The sequence below is a fragment of the Typopeltis vanoorti genome, chromosome 12, assembly GCF_054136105.1.
Source record: "Typopeltis vanoorti isolate ZY-2024b chromosome 12, IOZ_Tvanoo_1.0, whole genome shotgun sequence".
In the NCBI taxonomy this organism is placed as follows: Eukaryota; Metazoa; Arthropoda; class Arachnida; order Uropygi; family Thelyphonidae; genus Typopeltis; species Typopeltis vanoorti.
In genome coordinates, this window is record NC_143560.1 from 131,687,770 (window position 1) to 131,706,911 (window position 19,142).

Below are 19,142 nucleotides of genomic sequence, written 5' to 3' on the forward strand. Positions count from 1 at the left end.
TAACTCTCCATTCTCTTCATCATCCACTTCTATATGGGACACCCAAAATTCATAAAATAGATGGACTTCTACATCCTACCAATAGTAGAAGGGATAGATTCTCTGATATATCTTCTTGCCAAACTACTAGCGGCACTACTAAAGGGCCTAACAGGACAATCACCATCCTTTGTTAAAACTCCAAGGTATGGATAAAAAGGATAACACTGCTCATTACTTTCAGGAATGAGCAGTGTTATCCTTGACATTTTAGCAGCTTTGATATAGTCAATTTGTTTACCAATGTTCCTACTGATGATCTACTTGCACTGGTTCAAGATAATTCTCTAAGAAGGTTGTGGCACTCTTCAAACACTTCATTTTTTCATCTGGATACCTCAAATATAAAAATACAATGCACAAACAGAACTCTGGTCTAGCCATGGAATCCTCTTTTGCCAGTTTTAGCAAATCTTTATATAGAAACATTTGAAAACAATGCTCTAGAAGAATACCATCCTAAACCAAAATTATGGAAAAGGTACTTGAATGATACATTCTTAGTCATAAACCATGAACATTCAAGATATTGAATACCTTCACTTCTGTTTTTTCATGAGTATATTTGAATCATCAACACCCCAACATAAAATTCGCATGTGAGTTAGAATCTAATGGTTCACTCCCATTTCTGAAACTTCTACTAACTAAGGAATCAGGTAAATTAAAAGTCTCTATATTTTGTCTACACATACTGATGGATATCTACATGCCTCATCCCATCATTATAGATCTAAAAAATTGGGTATCATTTCCACACTAGGAGCAAGAGCCCACCTATTCATCACTGACAAGTACAAACCAACCAAAGAACTTCATTACCTTCAAAATGGTTATAGTATGCAAACCATCTCCAGACCACTCAACCGAGATGAGATGAGAAAAATTTCTAATGAAGAAGAAAACAGGATTCATTGCTCTTCCATATATTAGCTCTGTGTCCATAAAACTAGCAAAAATACTTAAGGAATATAAAATTGAAGTGGTATTTACCCCATTTATTAAAATGAGATCACTACTAAGATCCACAAAACCTCAACAAAGCCCACTTCAATATCCAGGTGTTTATCAGCTATGGTGTGGTTGCCAGTCATCTTACTATGGACAGACAGACCAAAAAATCAATTGAACAACACATTGAAGAACACATCCAATATATTGAATACCATAGAAATGAAGCCTCAGCTTTGTCATCATGCATGCTTTCTTCAGGTGACCCACAAGATGCTTTGTAAATGAGACATCAAGTTTTATGTGATAAATCAGAACTATTACACCATTATTATGATACAACAGAAAGAAAAATATGGGAATCTTTGGAAATAGCATTAGATCCTAAACATTTAAATATTAACCAAAGTATTAACTAGCTGAATACATCCTAGCCTTCATTAATCAAGAACGTTCACTTCAGTGCATAAGCATGCAGAACGTTCAGAACAATTCAAATATTTTTTTTAAAAAACAGCATCAGACTCTTTTGTATAATTGCATAACAGTTGACACCTTTGTTAGTCCTTACTGTTTTGTCTACTAATTTGTTTATTTACACCTGAAGATATTCTGTGCAATTGGGTTGAAACATTGTGTTATTACTAACTAAATAAATGTTATCAACTTATTCCGGTGTCCTGCCTTAAAAACTAGCAAAGTTTGCATACTTATACACTATCTGATCAAAAGTATCCGGACACCCCCCTCTGTAAGTTGTAAACTTACATCTAGATATCACTATGACCTCACTTACCGGTATAAAAGGAGGCATAGAGCTGTGTGTTGTTCAGTGATAAGAAGTATGAGCAGAATGGGTAGATCAAGGGAGCTAAGTGACTTCAAATGTGACTAGTTATTAGTTGCCACATCATTAAGAAATCTGTCAAAGACATTTCAACACTCCTCCAGTTACCCAAGTCAACAGTTGGTGACATGATTGTGAACTGGAAATGTGAAGGCACAACCACAACAAAACCATGGTCGGATAGGCCATGTTTAATGACAGACAGGGACTGTCGAGCATTGAAGAAGGTGGTTCATGGAAATCTCCAGACATTGAATGAAACAATCACCTGGGAGTTCTGTAGTGCTACTAACTGTCCAGCCAGCACCATGACTATGCATCGAGAGTTAACAGAAATGGGGGTTCCATGGTCAAGCAGCTGCCTATAAACCAAACATTTCTCCTGTGAATGCTAAGTGCTGCCTGCAGTGGTGTAAAGAGTGATTCCACTGGACAACTGGAAACATGTGATTTGGAGTGATGAATCACACTTTATCATATGTCAGTCCGATGGGAGGGTCTTAGTGTGGCAAATGCCTGGAGAACAATTCCTGCAAGCTTGTAAAGTGCCAACAGTGAAATTTGGAGGAGGTACATTACAATATGGGGATGTTTTTCATGGAATGGACTTGGCCCTTTCATAACACTACATGGAAATCTAAATGCGAAAGGGTACAAGGACATTTTGGCCCATTGTGTGCTGTCTACAGTAGAAGATCAATTCAGTGATGACTGTTGTCTGTATCAGCATGACAATGCCATGAATAACAAGATGGTTCCTGTACTGCAGATGCTGTATCAAGACACATGGGTGTGCCTTACACAGCTGTCTGAACATTTCTACAGAAGATTATTCTGCATTTCTACCCATTCAAGATAATCTTGACACAGGAGTTGCACCTGCAGGACTTTGAAAGTTGATTGACATTCACTTTAACGTTTCTTGCTTGAGTGGAGTTGGACAATGCGTGGTTATGGATCATTTTGTGGAGAGATGAACTCCCTTTGAGATAGCTGCTTGACCTTGGTCTCTCAATGCATAGTCATGGTGCTGGCTGAAGCACTTCAGAACTACCAGGTGATTGTTTTATTCAATGTCTGGCGATTTCCATGATCCACCTTCAATGCTCAACGGTCCCTATCTGTCATTAAACATGGCTTACCCAACTGTGGTTTTGTTGTGGTTGTGCCTTCTCATTTCCAATTCATGATCACGTCACCAACTGTTGACTTGGGCAACTTGAGGAGTGTTGAAATGTCTCTGACATATAAACCAAACATTTCTCCAGTGAATGCTAAGCTGCCTGCAGTGGTATAAAGAGTGATGCCACTGGACAGTGGACAACTGGAAACATGTGATTTCGAGTGACGAATCACGCTTTATCATATGTCAGTCCAATGGGAGGGTCTTGGTGTGGCAAATGCCTGGAGAATGATTCCTACAAGCTTGCATAGTGCCAACAGTGAAATTTGGAGGAGGTACATTACAGTATGGGGGTGTTTTTCATGGAATGGACTTGACCCTTACATAACATTACATGGAAATCTAAATGCGAAAGGGTTCAAGGACATTTTGGCCCATTGTGTACTGTCTACAGTAGAAGATCAATTCAGTGATGACTGTTGTGTGTATCAGCATGACAATGCCACCTGCCATAAAGCAAGGTCTGTGAGGAATTTGTGGACAATAACATTCTAGAAATGGACTGGCTGGCCCAGAGCCCTGACTTGAATCCCATAGAACACCTTTGGGATGAATTAGAATGCTGAGTTTGTCCAGACCCCCAATGACCCACATCATGAACTACTCTGGCTACAGCTCTTCAGGAAGAACAGGCTCTCATCCTCCAGAGATATTCTGACACCTGATAGAATGTCTCTCCAGCAGAGTTAGAGCTGTCATAGAAGCAAAGTGTGGACCCACCCCTTATTAATGTCCACTACTGGAAAGTGTATCACATGGAAAGTCTCTGATTACAGTTTTGAGTAGATGTCTGTATACTTTTGATCAGATTGTGTATATATGCATGTGTGTGTACACATTACATACATGTATGTGTATATATGTATATGTATATGTATACATATGTGTGTATATACATATATATATTGTCAATCCACTGCTAGATGAAGACCTTTCCAGGATTATTCCAAAACTGTCTGACCATGGCTCTCCTTATCCATGTCACTCCTGCAAATATGAGGATATCATCAATCCACCACGATTTAGGTTGTCGTTGTGGTCATTTTCCCTCTCTTAGAATCCAATTGAGTACTTCTTTTGTCCATTGTTGATCTTGTCTTTGAGTAATATGTCTAGCTCATTGCCATTGCAGATGTTTCACTCTTCCTATGATGTTAGAGACTTTGGTTTGATTTCTTATTCACATATCAGTAAGAAATCCATATCCAAATATATTCCTTTTGTCTAACAGATAAGCTTAGGCATTGATGGTTATTCATGACTTATTTTTCACGGTATTAACAACACCACAAACACTTTTATCAACAAAGATGTTTTATTAACGCTAATATTTCGCTGATTTTCAACTCAGCATCATCATCAATTACTGAAAAAAGTGACATCATGGTCCAAAGAAATCATCAGGAAAATAAAACCAATTCATGTTAAAACACCCCGTATTTATGGATTACCAAAAATCCACAAAACTAATATTCCCCTACGCCCCATAATTGATAGCATAGATAGTCCTACATATAAACTGGCCCGGCATTTAGCTAAGTCGCTTGCCCCTCTTACTGGCAACTCCTCTACTTTTGTAAAAAATTCAATCCATTTCAAAACACTGGTTAAAAATCTAATCCTAAAAAATTCAGACATATTGGTTAGTTTCGATGTCACCTCCCTATTTACCAATGTACCACTTATAGACAATCTTGATTTAATCAAGTCTAAATTTCCCCCAGATATTTTTGAATTATTTCAATTTACCATGAATGCAGGTTACTTTACATGGTGGGGGGGGGGATTCTACAAACAGATTAATGGTACTGCTATGGGTTCCCCCCTCTCTCCCCTGTTAGCAAATTTTTACATGGAACACTTTGAAAACAAAGTACTTACCACAGCTACATACAAGCCACAAGTGTGGTTGCGCTATGCAGATGATGTGTTTGCCATCTGGCCCCATGGACAAGTAGTAATGCTTTTGTCACCTACCTAAACAGCCAACACACCAAAATTCACTTCACAGTAGAAAAAGAATCAAATAACTGTTTACCATTTCTTGACACATTAGTCACCCGCCTTTCAGATGGATCACTATCTTTTTCTATTTACAGAAAGCCTACACACACAGGAAGATACCTACATAAACAATCACATCATCATCCAGTCCAACAGTACGGCATTTTAAAAACACTTACACACAGAGCCAGAGCCATTTGTTCTAACAATACAGCTCTGACCACTGAACTCCAGTACCTGTGCCATACGTTCTTAGCCAACGGCTACAATCCCTACAAAATAGATAAAATACTACATAGGCCCATTACTCTGCCCTCCCCTAATGCACAAGAATACAACATGACCATTTCTATTCCCTATATCAGAGGTACATCGGAAAAGATAGACAAAGTATTGTTGAAACATGGCCTTCGCACCACCTTCAAACCTCATGTCAAGCTGGCAACTCTGATCCGCTCGCCAAAGGATAAACTTCACCCTTTAGCACACCCAGGAGTGTATGAAGTTCCATGTGACTGTGACTTGGGCTATTATGGGCAAACAGGAAGATCAGTGAACATCCGCCTGGAAGAACATGAAAGATACATTCGCTGCTATTACTATGGCAAGTCGGGACTGGCAGACCACGCTTTGGACACTACTTCACACAGGATTAGATGGAGGAAAACGAATTTGCTATTTAGGCTTCGTTATAGATCTGAAAGATTATTTTTTGAGTCAGCAATGGCTTTGGAGAATTCTCCCAACCTTAACAAATATGGTTGCATTAATTTGCCAAAAATTTGGGAGGCAGTTATCCTAAGAAAAACTCCTGGATAACTGCTGTGTTTTTTTTTTTTTTTTTTTTTTTCCCGTTAGAGGGCGCCAAAAATAGGACTTTAGATCTTTTGTCTTTTGCAATTATATTGTTTCACTCACTCACTGTCGCGTTTACATGTGTGTTGTGCTCTGATGATGCTGAGTTGAAAATCAGCGAAATATTAGCGTTAATAAAACATCTTTGTTTATAAAAGTGTTTGTGGTGTTGTTAATTCCGTGAAAAATAAGTCATGAATATTCCTTTTGTGATCCAGTCTTGTGATACCATGTGTACTTCTTTCTATACTAAATTGTGTTGTTCTTAATTTTTGAATTTTCTTTGCATTTAGTGTCCATGTTTCACAACCATACTTCAGTATAAGAAGAATACATTGGTTAAAAACTTTTCTCTTCAGGCATTATGGTAGATGGCTTTTGAATATTGAGTGTAATTTTCCAAATGCTTTCCGCCCAAGCATCATGTGTCATTTAATTTCATACATAATATTTTGTTCAACTGATATCTGTTTTCCTAAGTATATGTAATGAACTACTTGATTAATTTCATCATTATTGATTTTTATTATTTCTGGTTGGACATATCTATAGAACATTTTGCTAGCAATTTGGAATTCATGGATACAAGTCTGTAAATTCATGCGCAGTTGGAGTAAAGATGATTATGTCATCTGCAAAGTGTAAATGGCTTAAATGTCTTCCATTTATCTTCAGGTTGGACATAGCTATAGAACATAACTTGGGTCTTCTTTAGATTTATCTTTAGGCCAGCTGTTTTGCTAGCAATTTGGAATTCATGGATACAAGTCTGTAAATTCATGCTCAGTTGGAGTAAAGTTGGAGTTATGTCATCTGCAAAATGTAAATGGCTTAAATGTCTTCCATTTATCTTCAGACCTTTCCCTTCCCAATCAAGAAGTTTGAATTATATATATATATATATATATATATAAATGTTAAAGATACCAAGCTATTTTAAATCTGGTTTTACTCCATTTCCCAAGTAAGCAAACAGACAAACAAGTCAAGTTTGCACCTGCAAGTGTTGCAAATCTAGCTGATCCTGCACTACGTGCAGGATCAGCTTTTAGTAATTAAGATTTTAGTAATGCAGAGCTTATAAGTATTTTACCAGAGCAAGTTACCATGAGGTGTTTTAACCTTATTAAATAAAAATCTCAGGAGGATATATAAATGTAGAAAGTATTTTACCTTGGGTATAATAAATATTAAAGATACCAAGCTATTTTAAATCTGGTTTTACTCCATTTCCCAAGTAAACAAACAGACAAACAAGTCAAGTTTGCGCCTGCAAGTGTTGCAAGTCTAGCTGATCCTGCATGTAGTGCAAGACCAAGGTAACTCATGGTAAAAGTAGAATAAGCTCTGATCACTAATCTTAATATTTACCCTTAATGCAAAGCACATCTCCTGGAGGAGATGTATGATGCTTTGTATTAAAGGCAAGGGGCCACTACCCAGACCGGTTTCGACCTTTATTGAGGTCTCATCAGTGGGAGCCAGGCTAGAAATACCAAGATTTTAGTAATGCAAAGCTTATAAGTATTTTACCAGAACAAGTTGCCATAAAGTGTTTTAACCTTATTAAATAAAAATCTCAGGAGGTAACTTGTTCTGGTAAAATACTTATAAGCGCTGCATTACTAAATTCTTGGTATTTCTAGTCTGGCTCCCACTGACGAGACCTCAATAAAGGTCGAAACCGGTCTGGGTAGTGGCCCCTTGCCTTTAATACAAAGCATCATACATCTCCTCCAGGAGATGTGCTTTGCATTAAGGGTAAATATCAAGATTAGTGATCAGAGCTTATTCTACTTGTACCATGAGTTACCTTGGTCTTGCACTGCGTGCAGGATCAGCTAGACTTGCAACACTTGCAGCACAAACTTGACTTGTTTGTCTGTTTGCTTACTTGGGAAATGAGTAAAACCAGGTTTAAAATAGCTTGGTATCTTTAACATTTATTATACCCAAGATAAAATACTTTCTACATATATATAAATATATATATATATATAAATATAAATTTAGTGACCCCACCCATAATGCATTGCAGTATACATCTTCTAGTGAGATGTGCTTTACATTATGGGAAAATACTAAAAATAGTGATCAGAGCTTTACCCACCTTTACAATGAGGTGCCCTGGTGTTGCACAATCTTTAGACTTGAACTTTGTTTCAGGCACAAACTTAATTGTTTGCATACTTGGGATTAGGAGTTAAAATAACCAAGTTTATAAAATAACTTGGTTATCCTAATACACAATATCCCCAAGTTAAAAAATTTATTACAAATATATATATATATATATATATATATATATATATATATATATATATATATATATATATACTGACTATAACCGAGACTAGAATAACAATTAAATTTATTCAAAACGCAACACATGTTTCATCGGATTATCCAACTTCTTTAGGCGTGGGAACATAGAAAGCAAGTAAACACTATAAGAAACATCGAATCACTATAAAACGACTATCAAAAGCTAACTGAATTTTATAATAGTTGTTTTATAGTGATATGATGTTTCTTGTAGTGTTTACTTGCTTTCTATGTTCTCACGCCTGAAGAAGTCGGACAATCTGATGAAACATGTTGCGTTTTGAATAAATTTAATTGTTATTCTAGTCTCTGTTATAGTCAGTATATATAAATATGAACATATCCCAGTACCGAGTTAATACTACAAATATATACATATAAGGCATGTTCAAAAAACGACCAAACTTTTTCTATAAAGATTTTATTGTAAAATGAAATCAATATTTTATTGATTTCATTTTACAACATTTTAAGAACTATCCTCACATGGTGAGAACAATGAAATCAATACTGATGAAAGATATGAATGTAGTGGAAGTTGAAAACCAGATTAAAATTAATGGTAAGAGTGAGAGCAGCATTGACGGCAAACATTCGTGTATGGCTGGCGACAAAATTGAAGGAGTGAATGAGAGCAAACAAATGATGCAAAATTTGAAAGCTGAGTTGGTTAAAATGAGACAAGAGATGAAACAAATGCTGAGTGAAACGAAGAAAATTTTAGATATGTAGGGAAGAGTGAAGAAGATAAAAAGTTAACAGTCAATGGTAAGAATAGTGAAAGCAGTACAAATGTAGCAGAAGTTGAAAAACACAGTGCAAGTAATCGTAAGGTTTATCTTACCATTAATTGCATGGTTGGTTGAAGATTTGAAAGCTGAGTGGGTTAAGATGAGGCAAGAGATGAAATGAATGCTGAGTGTAATGAAGAATATTTGAGATATGTAGGGAAGAATGAAGAAGATGAAAACAAATGATGTCAGTATGAAACAGGTAACGAGCGACCCACAAGTGACATTGCATGGGGATTCGATAATTAGAGGTGTGGTAAACGAGAAGGTGCACAAGGTTTATTTTCCTGGAAGAAATTAATACAGTGTTTAAGGCATTGGATATGAGGAGTAAGGGAGCGAAACAATTGATAGTGGTAATATGGTAATATCAAACAGTTATGTAAAAGATAGAAAGAAAAATGGATAAATAGGCAGTGCACTGAGATAGAAGAAATACAAAATAGGAACAAAACCAGAGAAACATTCCTGAAAGTGACAGAACTTAATGGAAAAACAAAACCCACACAGGCTAACAACATCAAGGACAAAGATGGAAGCATGTTCATTGATAAGGAAAAGTCAAATGGAAGATGGGTGGAGTACTTATTAGATCTTTATGATGATAATAATGGTAACATGTTGGATGATTCATGATTCACGACACCTTAAGTTAAACATAACAACAGATACCACTCTACACACAAGAAAGGAGGAACACATAATTAAGAATCTTCCTAATAATAAATCCCCTGGGTGTGATAATGTTCTGGCTGCCGAAAACTTTGACTGGCAATAATAACAACTATTTAGTGGAATTCATTCAGGACATCTATTAAACAATACAATTACCTGAAGTTTTTACAACATCTATCTGTATACCAATTCCAAAGAAACATAATGCACAAAATTATGAGGATTACAGAACTCTGAGCCTAATATCCCATGCATCTAAAATGATTTTAACCTTCATTAACAAACAAATTGAAAGAGCCATAAGCAGTGAATTAAGTGAACAACAGAAAGGCTTCAGAAGAGGAATGGGAACCATTAATGCTATCCTGGAACACAAAATACTAATAGAAAGATCACTTGAAAGAAATAGGAGCATTTACATATGCTTCATAAACTTTCAGAAGGCTTTTGACTGGGTAAAACATAATAAAATGTTCAATATATTAGGTAAATTAGATATAGAAGATCATGTACTTAAGATTATAAAAATGATTTACCAAACAGAAAATGCAGCTGTTTAACTCTGAGACTTCTGAAGTGAAAATAAAAAGAGGAGTTAGACAAGGTTGTATCATTTCACCAAATCTATTTAATATCTATAGTGAGACCGTGATGAAAAAGATTGAAAAACAAAAAACAAGAATTAGTATCAATGGTATAAAATACAACAATCTTAGATATGCTGATGAGACCATTCTAATAGCAGAAAACAGAAACAAATTAATCAAATTACTGCAGCTACTAATTGAAGAAGGTAAAGAATTTGGATTAGATATAAATGCAAAAAAGACCAAATTAATGAAAATCTCAAAAGAAAGCAGATCCGAGCCAGAAATATTCATAAACAATATGAAAATTGAACATACACCAGAATACAAATATTTAAGTACCTACTTTACTGCAGATGGAAAGCAAGATAAAGAAATAAAAATAAGAATAGCCATAGCTAAAGATGCATTCTGGAAAAATAAAGATCTGCTCAGAAGTTCTGTGAGTATCGAGACAAAGAAAAGAATTATAAGACCATTAGTGTTGCCAATTTTCACTTATGGAAGTGAGACCTGGATATTCAAGAAGAGAGTAAGGCAACAGATAATGGCCTTTGAAATGTGGTGCTATAGGAGAGCTCTGAAAATCCCATGGATAGAACATGTGACAAATACAGATATCCTACAGAGAATGAGAACACAGAGATCTTTATTACAGGAAATGATCCAGAGAAAGATAAGATTGGCAGAACATGTACTGAGAGGGTCAGCAGGACAGAGGATATTAACAGTTTTAGAAGGAAAATTTATGGGAAAAGGATTAAGAGGCAAAAAACGAAGGGCATGGCTTGAAGACATAAGATCATGGACAGGATCACATGGCTATGTAGAAACAAAAAGGAAAGCCACCAACAGAGAGAACTGGAAGGACATAGTGCTGCACCTGCTCACTGAGGAAGCTACATGAAGAAGAAGAATATGGACAAATGACTTGACTGGGAACATGTAAGACTGGATATCAGGAAGTTGTTGAGAAGGATAAAAAAACAATAGTGTGATAGTAAAGGTAGTCAGTGTGTCCCAGGTATGATAGCGATTAACTGAGGTGGAGAGTGAAGATTGTGAATGATATGATAGTAGAAATGTGTGAGGAGAAAGGAGTGCAGTTTGTTAATATGTGGAATGAGTTTGAAGGAAGAATTGAACTGTATATGAGTAACAGATTGCATTTGAATGGTTTTGGTGTGAGTGATTTGGAGCGACTGCTGCTGGATGGTAGAGAATGAATCTGAGCAAGTCAGAAGTGATATGAAAGAGCAGGAGTGTAAGGAAGGAGACATTGAAATTGTGGTTATGAATGAAGAAGTGGGTAACATGAGTATAGAGAATGAGAGAACAAGTGTGCAAGTTAAACAGGAAAACGGGGAGGGTCCTTGTGGAAAGGGGAACATAGCGTGAGAAAGGGTGATGCTTCAAGAAGTTAATGCATCTGCAGACAAAAAGGTATGGGAATAACCTGGGAGGAAAGGAAAATAGATTTGAATAAGATTCTATGGTGAATAAGGAAAAGGAGAAATGGCTGGAGTTAAACACGGAGAAGTCACATCGAATAAGTGGTATCAGTGAAACTTATTATATATCCAGGAATGAGCTATTATGTTTATATACAAATAGTAGAAGTATAAAAAGAAACTGGCAAATGAAATGGTGGAATTGATCGAGGCTGTTCATCTAAGAATTGTTGGACTAAGTGAGACATGGTTGGATGAGGATGACATCCCTACAGGAATAGAAATGTGTTTCAAGAAGATAGAAAGGGTAAAAAGGAAGGGGAATGCTATTAACGACAGAGAAAGAGTTATGTCCATACAAGGTAGAGCCGCAAGAGGGAAATAGCAGCAGTGGTTTTGAGCAGAATGGTGTGAGATAGAGATTGTTATAGACCTGGTAATATGGATGGTAGTGGCCGTGGAATGTGTAATCAAATTAGCCAAGCAAATAAGAAAATGTGATCATTACGGTTGATTTTAATTATTGCAATATAGACTGGGATGATGAAATAGCAACTTGGAAGTGAAGAAAATGAGTTTTTCGAGTTTTTAAGGGGCAACTACCTAAGACAGTATGTAACAGAGGGCAACACAAGGATTTGGGGTCTTGTATTTAATCATCGCATCAGAAAATGTCATTATAAATGAGGTGTCAAATCACCCTGCAGTCTGCAAGAGTGATCATGATGTGATTACCTAGGTGGTTAGCAGCAGTGTGAGGACTTCAGTTAAGAGAAGGTATCTGAGAAACCACAAGGCTAGTGATTATGAGCTCAGGAGACAGCTTGCAGGTGTAGTATTATTATTAATAATATTATTATTACGGTAACATCTCCAGGGAGTCCAAAGACTCATCGAGGGAGGGCACCTACTCTGCAACTCTCCATCTCCACCAACTGCAACTACCTCCATCATCTACACCAATGCCATCTACCACCGACCACCACTATTAGTATTTTCACAGACAATCACAAACATCCATGCCTATGGCGGGATTCGAACCTGCAGCCTTTTGGCTGGAGAGCAGATGCGCTAACTACTCGGCCAACCAGGGCAGCAAGTATGGATTCAGGAGTTGGCTGGAAAGGAGATCAATGCTATTTGGGTGATATTCAAGAACTATCTAGTAGAAGCAATGCTAAATGGTGTTCCAAGGGTCAGAAGGTTAAAAAAGGTATGTGTGTAATGGATGAATGATTAAGCAAGTGAAGTATACAGAAGAAAAAGGCATTATGGAGGCAACATAAGAGGAGTGGTAATAATAAATTTCATGAGTATTACTAAGAACAGGCAAGGAGGGTGATTTGGCTTGTAAGGGTATTAAAAGTAATATTTGAGCAGCAGGATGATATCGATTGTATAAAGTATGTAAGAACTTCTGCAGAGGACATAGTTGAGATATTTAGTGAGCAGTTCATAAAGATATTTCATTCTTGTGAATGTGACATCACAGAGAATTTGATGATCAGGAGAAGAGACTGACTGTAATTGAGCAAGAGGTATATGGGGAATTGAGCAAATTTGATGCTAACGAGACTGTTGGACCAAATTGTGGTCCCATAGTCTTTTTTCATGCAGGTCGTGAATGATTGGAATGCCTTGCCTGAGAGTGGTGTCTGCAGAGAATTTGAGTGTTTTTAAAGCACGGTATGATGAGCTGTGTGTATGATAAAAGGACCTCCTAGATGAGTCTATGGGGGTCTTGGGCTAATAATAATAATAATTAATAATAATAATAAAGGCAGTATTAGTGTTTGCTGAATGTAAGGAGAGAAATTAGATTCTATTCCTGGAACTTGTATGAGAATTTGTTGAGCAAAGGATGACAAGTAGATCTTTTACTATATTTTAAGAGTTGTAGACAGATGAACTTAATTACTAAAGGGTATTTCAGAAAATGAGTGCATTTAACTGCTAGATAAATTGGAGTTTCATTGAGAATATTTCTATTATAATGAAAGACAATTGTGAACATTTACATGCCAAATAATAACATCTATAATGTAATTATTATCACTGTTATCATATGTTTCGCTTCAAGTTTTTTGATTATTAATTTGTTTCCTTACTTTAGATGGGAATAGTGAAAGGGGACCTCTGTGGAAAAAGATGAATAGCGCTGAATTAGAATGGCATTATGGGTCCTATTACTTAAATTCAAAGTTTGATGTTTATGTTATCTTTAAAGCAATGGTATATGATTTTGGCACAGGAGATCTAGCTTTAGATGACATTAGATTTCTAAATGGATCTTGTCCTATCAAAAGTAAGTTTTATATATTATTATTATTATTATTGTTGTTTTTATTATCTGAGACATCCATGGAGTCAAGGACTCATCGAGAGAGGCTATAAATCACCCAAATCAGTTACCATGCCTTCCCTTAAATTCATTCACTTAGATGCATTCACTACCCTAAATGCAAACTGGTCCACTCAATCACTGCTCTGTGTGAGAAAAACCTAACTCTTATCCCTTTCTTGTCTATGAACAAATTTATCTTCCAATGATACCCCGTGTTCTCTCCCAACCTTCATATAACAAAAAATTTCATCAGACTATATCCTATAATTCATTTAAAACTTTACAGACCGCTGTCATATCACCACTCTTTCTAATGTTAACCAGAGCCTGTACTCCACAGACTCGCAATCTATTCTCATAATCTAAATCCCATAATGCAGATATTATTATTATTATTATTATTATTATTATTATTATTTTTACCTCAAGACATCATGGAGTCACTCATCTGGGAGGTCCTTTTTCACACACACACAGCTCATCATACCGTGTCTTAAACACACTCAAACTCCATGCAGACACCACACTCTCAGGCAAGGCATTCCAATCATTTACAACTCTGCATGAAAAAAACCTGCTTCTCAAACCCCCTATATACAGTTTCCAGGAATGACCTCTGGTTCTCCCCCGATCTCCCACTATTTTCTGTAGAACCTCTCCAACATTGATCCTATAACAACCCCTTACTAACTTGTGGGTCTCTATCATATCTCCCCTCTTCCTCCTGTCCACCAGACTCTGCAAATTACATCTTCCAGAGGTTAGAATCTACCTTAGTCATTCACCTTTGGATCCTTTCCAACATCTCTACATCCTTCTGAAAACCAGGTGGACAAATCTGGGCATAATAGTCCTTGTGTGGCCTAATCAAAGCCTTATACAATGGAACAAGAATCTGACTACTTCTACAAGTCAGTGTCGTCTGCATCATTCCCAGAAGCCTTTGTGTTGTCTACACAATTTTGGCTATGTGTCCCCTAAATTTCAGATCCTTATCCACTACCTCTGTCTAAATGTTTACTGGAACTTTAGTCTTATGTTGCACGCTGCAATTAGTTATACTAACCCCACTGTTGTAGCGAATTATGGTTGTCTCGCATTTGTAACAAACTGTTTTGTGTGCTCTGAAGATGATGAATATATTGCCAGTGAAATATTAGCTTTTAAGTTAATAAATAGTTATTTTCTTATCAATCTGTGTTCACATCAATACCGTTTAAATCCAATTCAAAATGTGTGACGAAACATAAGCCTATCTATGCTCTTATCCACTATAGACCCCCCTCAGATCTCTTATTTCCTCCACCTCCAACAATATATCCTCACCAAGCATAAATTCTGCATCCCATCCTTGCTTTTCCAAATTTTAAAACCTTACATTTCGCAGCATTGAACTCACATTTCCATGCCTAATCACTCAATTTATTCAAGTCTTCTTGTAAGGCCACAACATCTTCCTACTCTTCATGGTTCATCCCAACTTTGCATCATCCGCAAACAACTGAAAATCTCCATTCAAGTCTTCACCAATATCATTAATATACAAGTTAAACAGTAATGGCCCCAAGACCCCTGAGGCACTCTACTAGTGACTTTTCCTTTCCCTGGTTATCGCTCCCCCCCCATACACAACTTGTTGATACCTATCAGATAGCCAGTCTCCAATCTAATGCACTAATCTAATATCGAACTCCATCTGCTCTAGTTTGACTGTCAACTTATCATGAGGTAATCAATCAAAAGCCTTTGCAAAATCCAAGTATATTACTGTGTATCCTTCTCCTCTGTCCAAGGAAGCAGTCACTTTATTGTAATATGTAAGTAGATTACTAAAACATGACTTCCCTTTAGTAAATCCATGCTGTCCATCACAAGATTTTCCAACAACTTAACCATAACACCTGACACACAGATAGGCCTATAGTTTGATGCTTGAGTTCAATCACCTCCTTTATGAAGCGGCACAATCTTGCCCTCCTTCCACTCCTTAGGAACTTGGCCGAGTGCATGACTCGAATTAAAAAAATATGTATAGGCAGGTGTTAACTCCCTGGCACATTCCTTCAGAATATGTGGTGATATATTATCAAGTCCCACTGCCTTATTAACATCTAGTTTGCTCAACTCCCTATACACCTCTTGCTCACTTACAGTCAGTCTCTCCTCCCAATCATCAACTGCTCTCAATCTCTCCATGAAATCACATTCACAAGATTTAAAGACCTTTATGAACTGCTCATTAAGTATATCCACCACACATTCCACAACGACTGTCTTTATACCATTTTCTCCTATCAATGCCATCTGTCCATAATTATTCTTTATTTGCTGGCTACATATTGAAAGAACTCCTTAGGACCTTTTTTGGAATCATTAGCTAACTGCTGTTCATACCTCACTTTAGCTCCTCTCACCAACCAAGTCACCCACTTTGCCTGTCTTTGTAAACCTCATGGAATTGGTTATTTCTACTTTTATTATTATGCCTCCATAATGCTATTTTTCTCTGTATCACATGCTTAATGTCTTTATTCATCCATCTTACACCTACTTTATTTAACCTTCTCACCCTTGAAATGCATTTAGATATTGTATCAACTACACAGTTTTTGAAAATCCCCCAAGCTGCAGTGATCTCCTTTCCAGCTAACTCCTCATTCCATGCTACACCCGCAAGCTGTCTCCTGAGCTCTTTATAATAATCTCCTGTGCTGTTCATTATATAATCTTTATGACTCTTTTTCACACCCTTCCTGCAGCTTCTTTTCCCCCTTGGAATCTGGAAGATCAAATCTGAGCACAAATAACCCAGGTGTGGTCTTATCAAAGCTGCAAATACAACTCAGATGATAATTGTGATGTTGAGGTGAACCTTGATATCTAACGATAAGGAAGTCATTTTGAGTTTTTATAAGGCTTTTGCTATGTGACCTGTGAACTTCAAATTCCTATCCACCAATATGCCAAAATCCCTTGCCTCCTCAGTTTCTTGAAGCATAACCTCACAAATATAATATTCTGCTGGAATTCTAATCATGCCAAGGTGCATAACTTTACACTTGCTAACTTAAACTGATAGCCATTTTAGTTTGCCCAAATTTCCAGCCTATTCAAATCATTTTGTAAGTGCTGAATATGAGTAGCATCCCTGATTACCCTACCTATATTTGCATCATCAGCAAACAATTGCACATCTGATGTTAGAACCTGCCTGATTTCATTAATGTATAAGATTGAAGAATAATGGGACTGAATCATGAGATACACCACTGGTCACCTTAAATCGGGCAAATTTTCACCCACTGTATACCACTTTTTGATATCTATCTGTGAACCTTCCCCTGATCCGAGTCAACGGTTTATATTACAATCCCATATTGTCCAGTTTATTATTATTATTATTATTACAACCTCCATGGAGTCGACAGACTCATTGCGGGAGGATTCATTCAACTGTATGAATCCTTAAATACTCCTTGTATTAATACGTTCACTGCCATGCTACTTCGGCATAGTTTGTTCCCATGCACCAAGCAATTTCACTTCTTCGAGGTCAGTATGGTAACCTCGTTGCCAGCGGTAATCGACATACAAGTATACTCGTAGTTGGCTTGTGTGGAGCATATGCCATCTATGAGTATACATAGTTTTGCTGCTAGCTCCACAAGCCAAGCATTTTCACTTCTTCAAGGTCAGTATGAGTAACCTCGTTGCCGGCAGCAAGCGTCATACGAGTATACTCGTAGCTGGCTTGTTTGTCTCATATACCAACTACGAGTATACTCGTAGTTGGCAGCAAAAGTGTTAACAACACATTCTGGCAGTGTATTCCATTCACTAACAGTTCTCTGTGTAAAAAATCTACTCTTCACACTCTTCTTCACCATCACTTTTACATTACTTCAGGAATGACCTCTGACTCTTCCCCTCTCATCTTCTACTCTTTGTATAATCCCCCTCTGTATTAATCTGATAAAATCCTCTCACTATCTTAAGCATCTCAATCATATCACTTCTCTTTCTCCTATCCACCAAACTCTTACAATCCACATTTCTTCAACCTCTCTCCATAACCACATTTTAAACACCTGATATTGCCTTAGTCACTTATCTCTGGATCCTCTCCAATGTCTCCACATCAAACTGAAAACCAGGCGACCAGATCTGAGCACAATAGTCCAAGTGTGGTCTGACCAGTGCCTTATACAGTGGCACAACACTTCCTTATCTTTACACATTAGAGTACTTCTTTTCATAGCAGCACTACAATGTACAACCTTTGCAATACTAGCAATATGCCCTCTAAACATCAGTCTACTGTCAACCATCACTACCAAATCTCTAATCCCATCCACTTCCTTCAGTACAGTACCGTCAATATAGTACACAGTCTTATATTTCTGCACTCCAAAATGCAACACCTTGTACTTATTGATATTAAAACTACAACCCCACTCTTTTGTCCAAGTATAAAGTCTATTCAAATCTTCCTGAAGGGATTCAACATCAGCAGTGTTACTTGTAATTCTTCTCAACTTTGTATCATCAGCCAATAACTGAAAACCCACAGTTGGTGCATGTGATATATTGTTCAAAGAACAGCAGGGGCCCAAGAACAGAACCCTGGGACTTGCCACTGGTTACTTTCCTTTTTTTAGACACTGCTCCATCATACACAACCTGCTGGTATCATTCAGAGATCCAATCGCTAATCCATCTAACCAATATACTATCTATTCCCAAGTTCTGCTTATCATGTATCTGTCAAACACTTTTGCAAAGTCTAAGAATATCACTGTATATGATTCTCCCTTATCAAACACATTCGTCACCTTATCATAAAATGCAAGTAAATTATTAAAACACCCTTCCCTTTACAAATCCATCCTGACCATCATAAAGAATACTATATCCATCAACCCAATTCTGTATTCTATTCCTCACTAATTTCTCCAACGCCTTGACCACAACCACAGTTATACAGACTGGCCTGTAGTTGGAGATTTCTGTCTTAGAACCATGCTTGTGGGGTGGTGCTATTTTTCCTTCTTTCCATTCATTAGGAACCCTACCCACTGCAATACTTTCAT

The 19,142-nt window shown here is 37.0% G+C and overlaps 1 protein-coding gene across 1 annotated transcript in view; it reads left to right on the forward strand.

The window, feature by feature from the left end:
- The window catches only part of LOC150101230 (MAM and LDL-receptor class A domain-containing protein 2-like), a 1,363,156-nt gene that overhangs the window by 550,549 nt on the left and 793,465 nt on the right, over positions 1-19,142 (forward strand). The window contains exon 22 of the mRNA XM_090402193.1: positions 13,822-14,013. Within this exon, the coding sequence (XP_090258319.1) occupies positions 13,822-14,013 (192 nt within the window). The remainder of the gene's footprint in view (positions 1-13,821; positions 14,014-19,142) is intronic.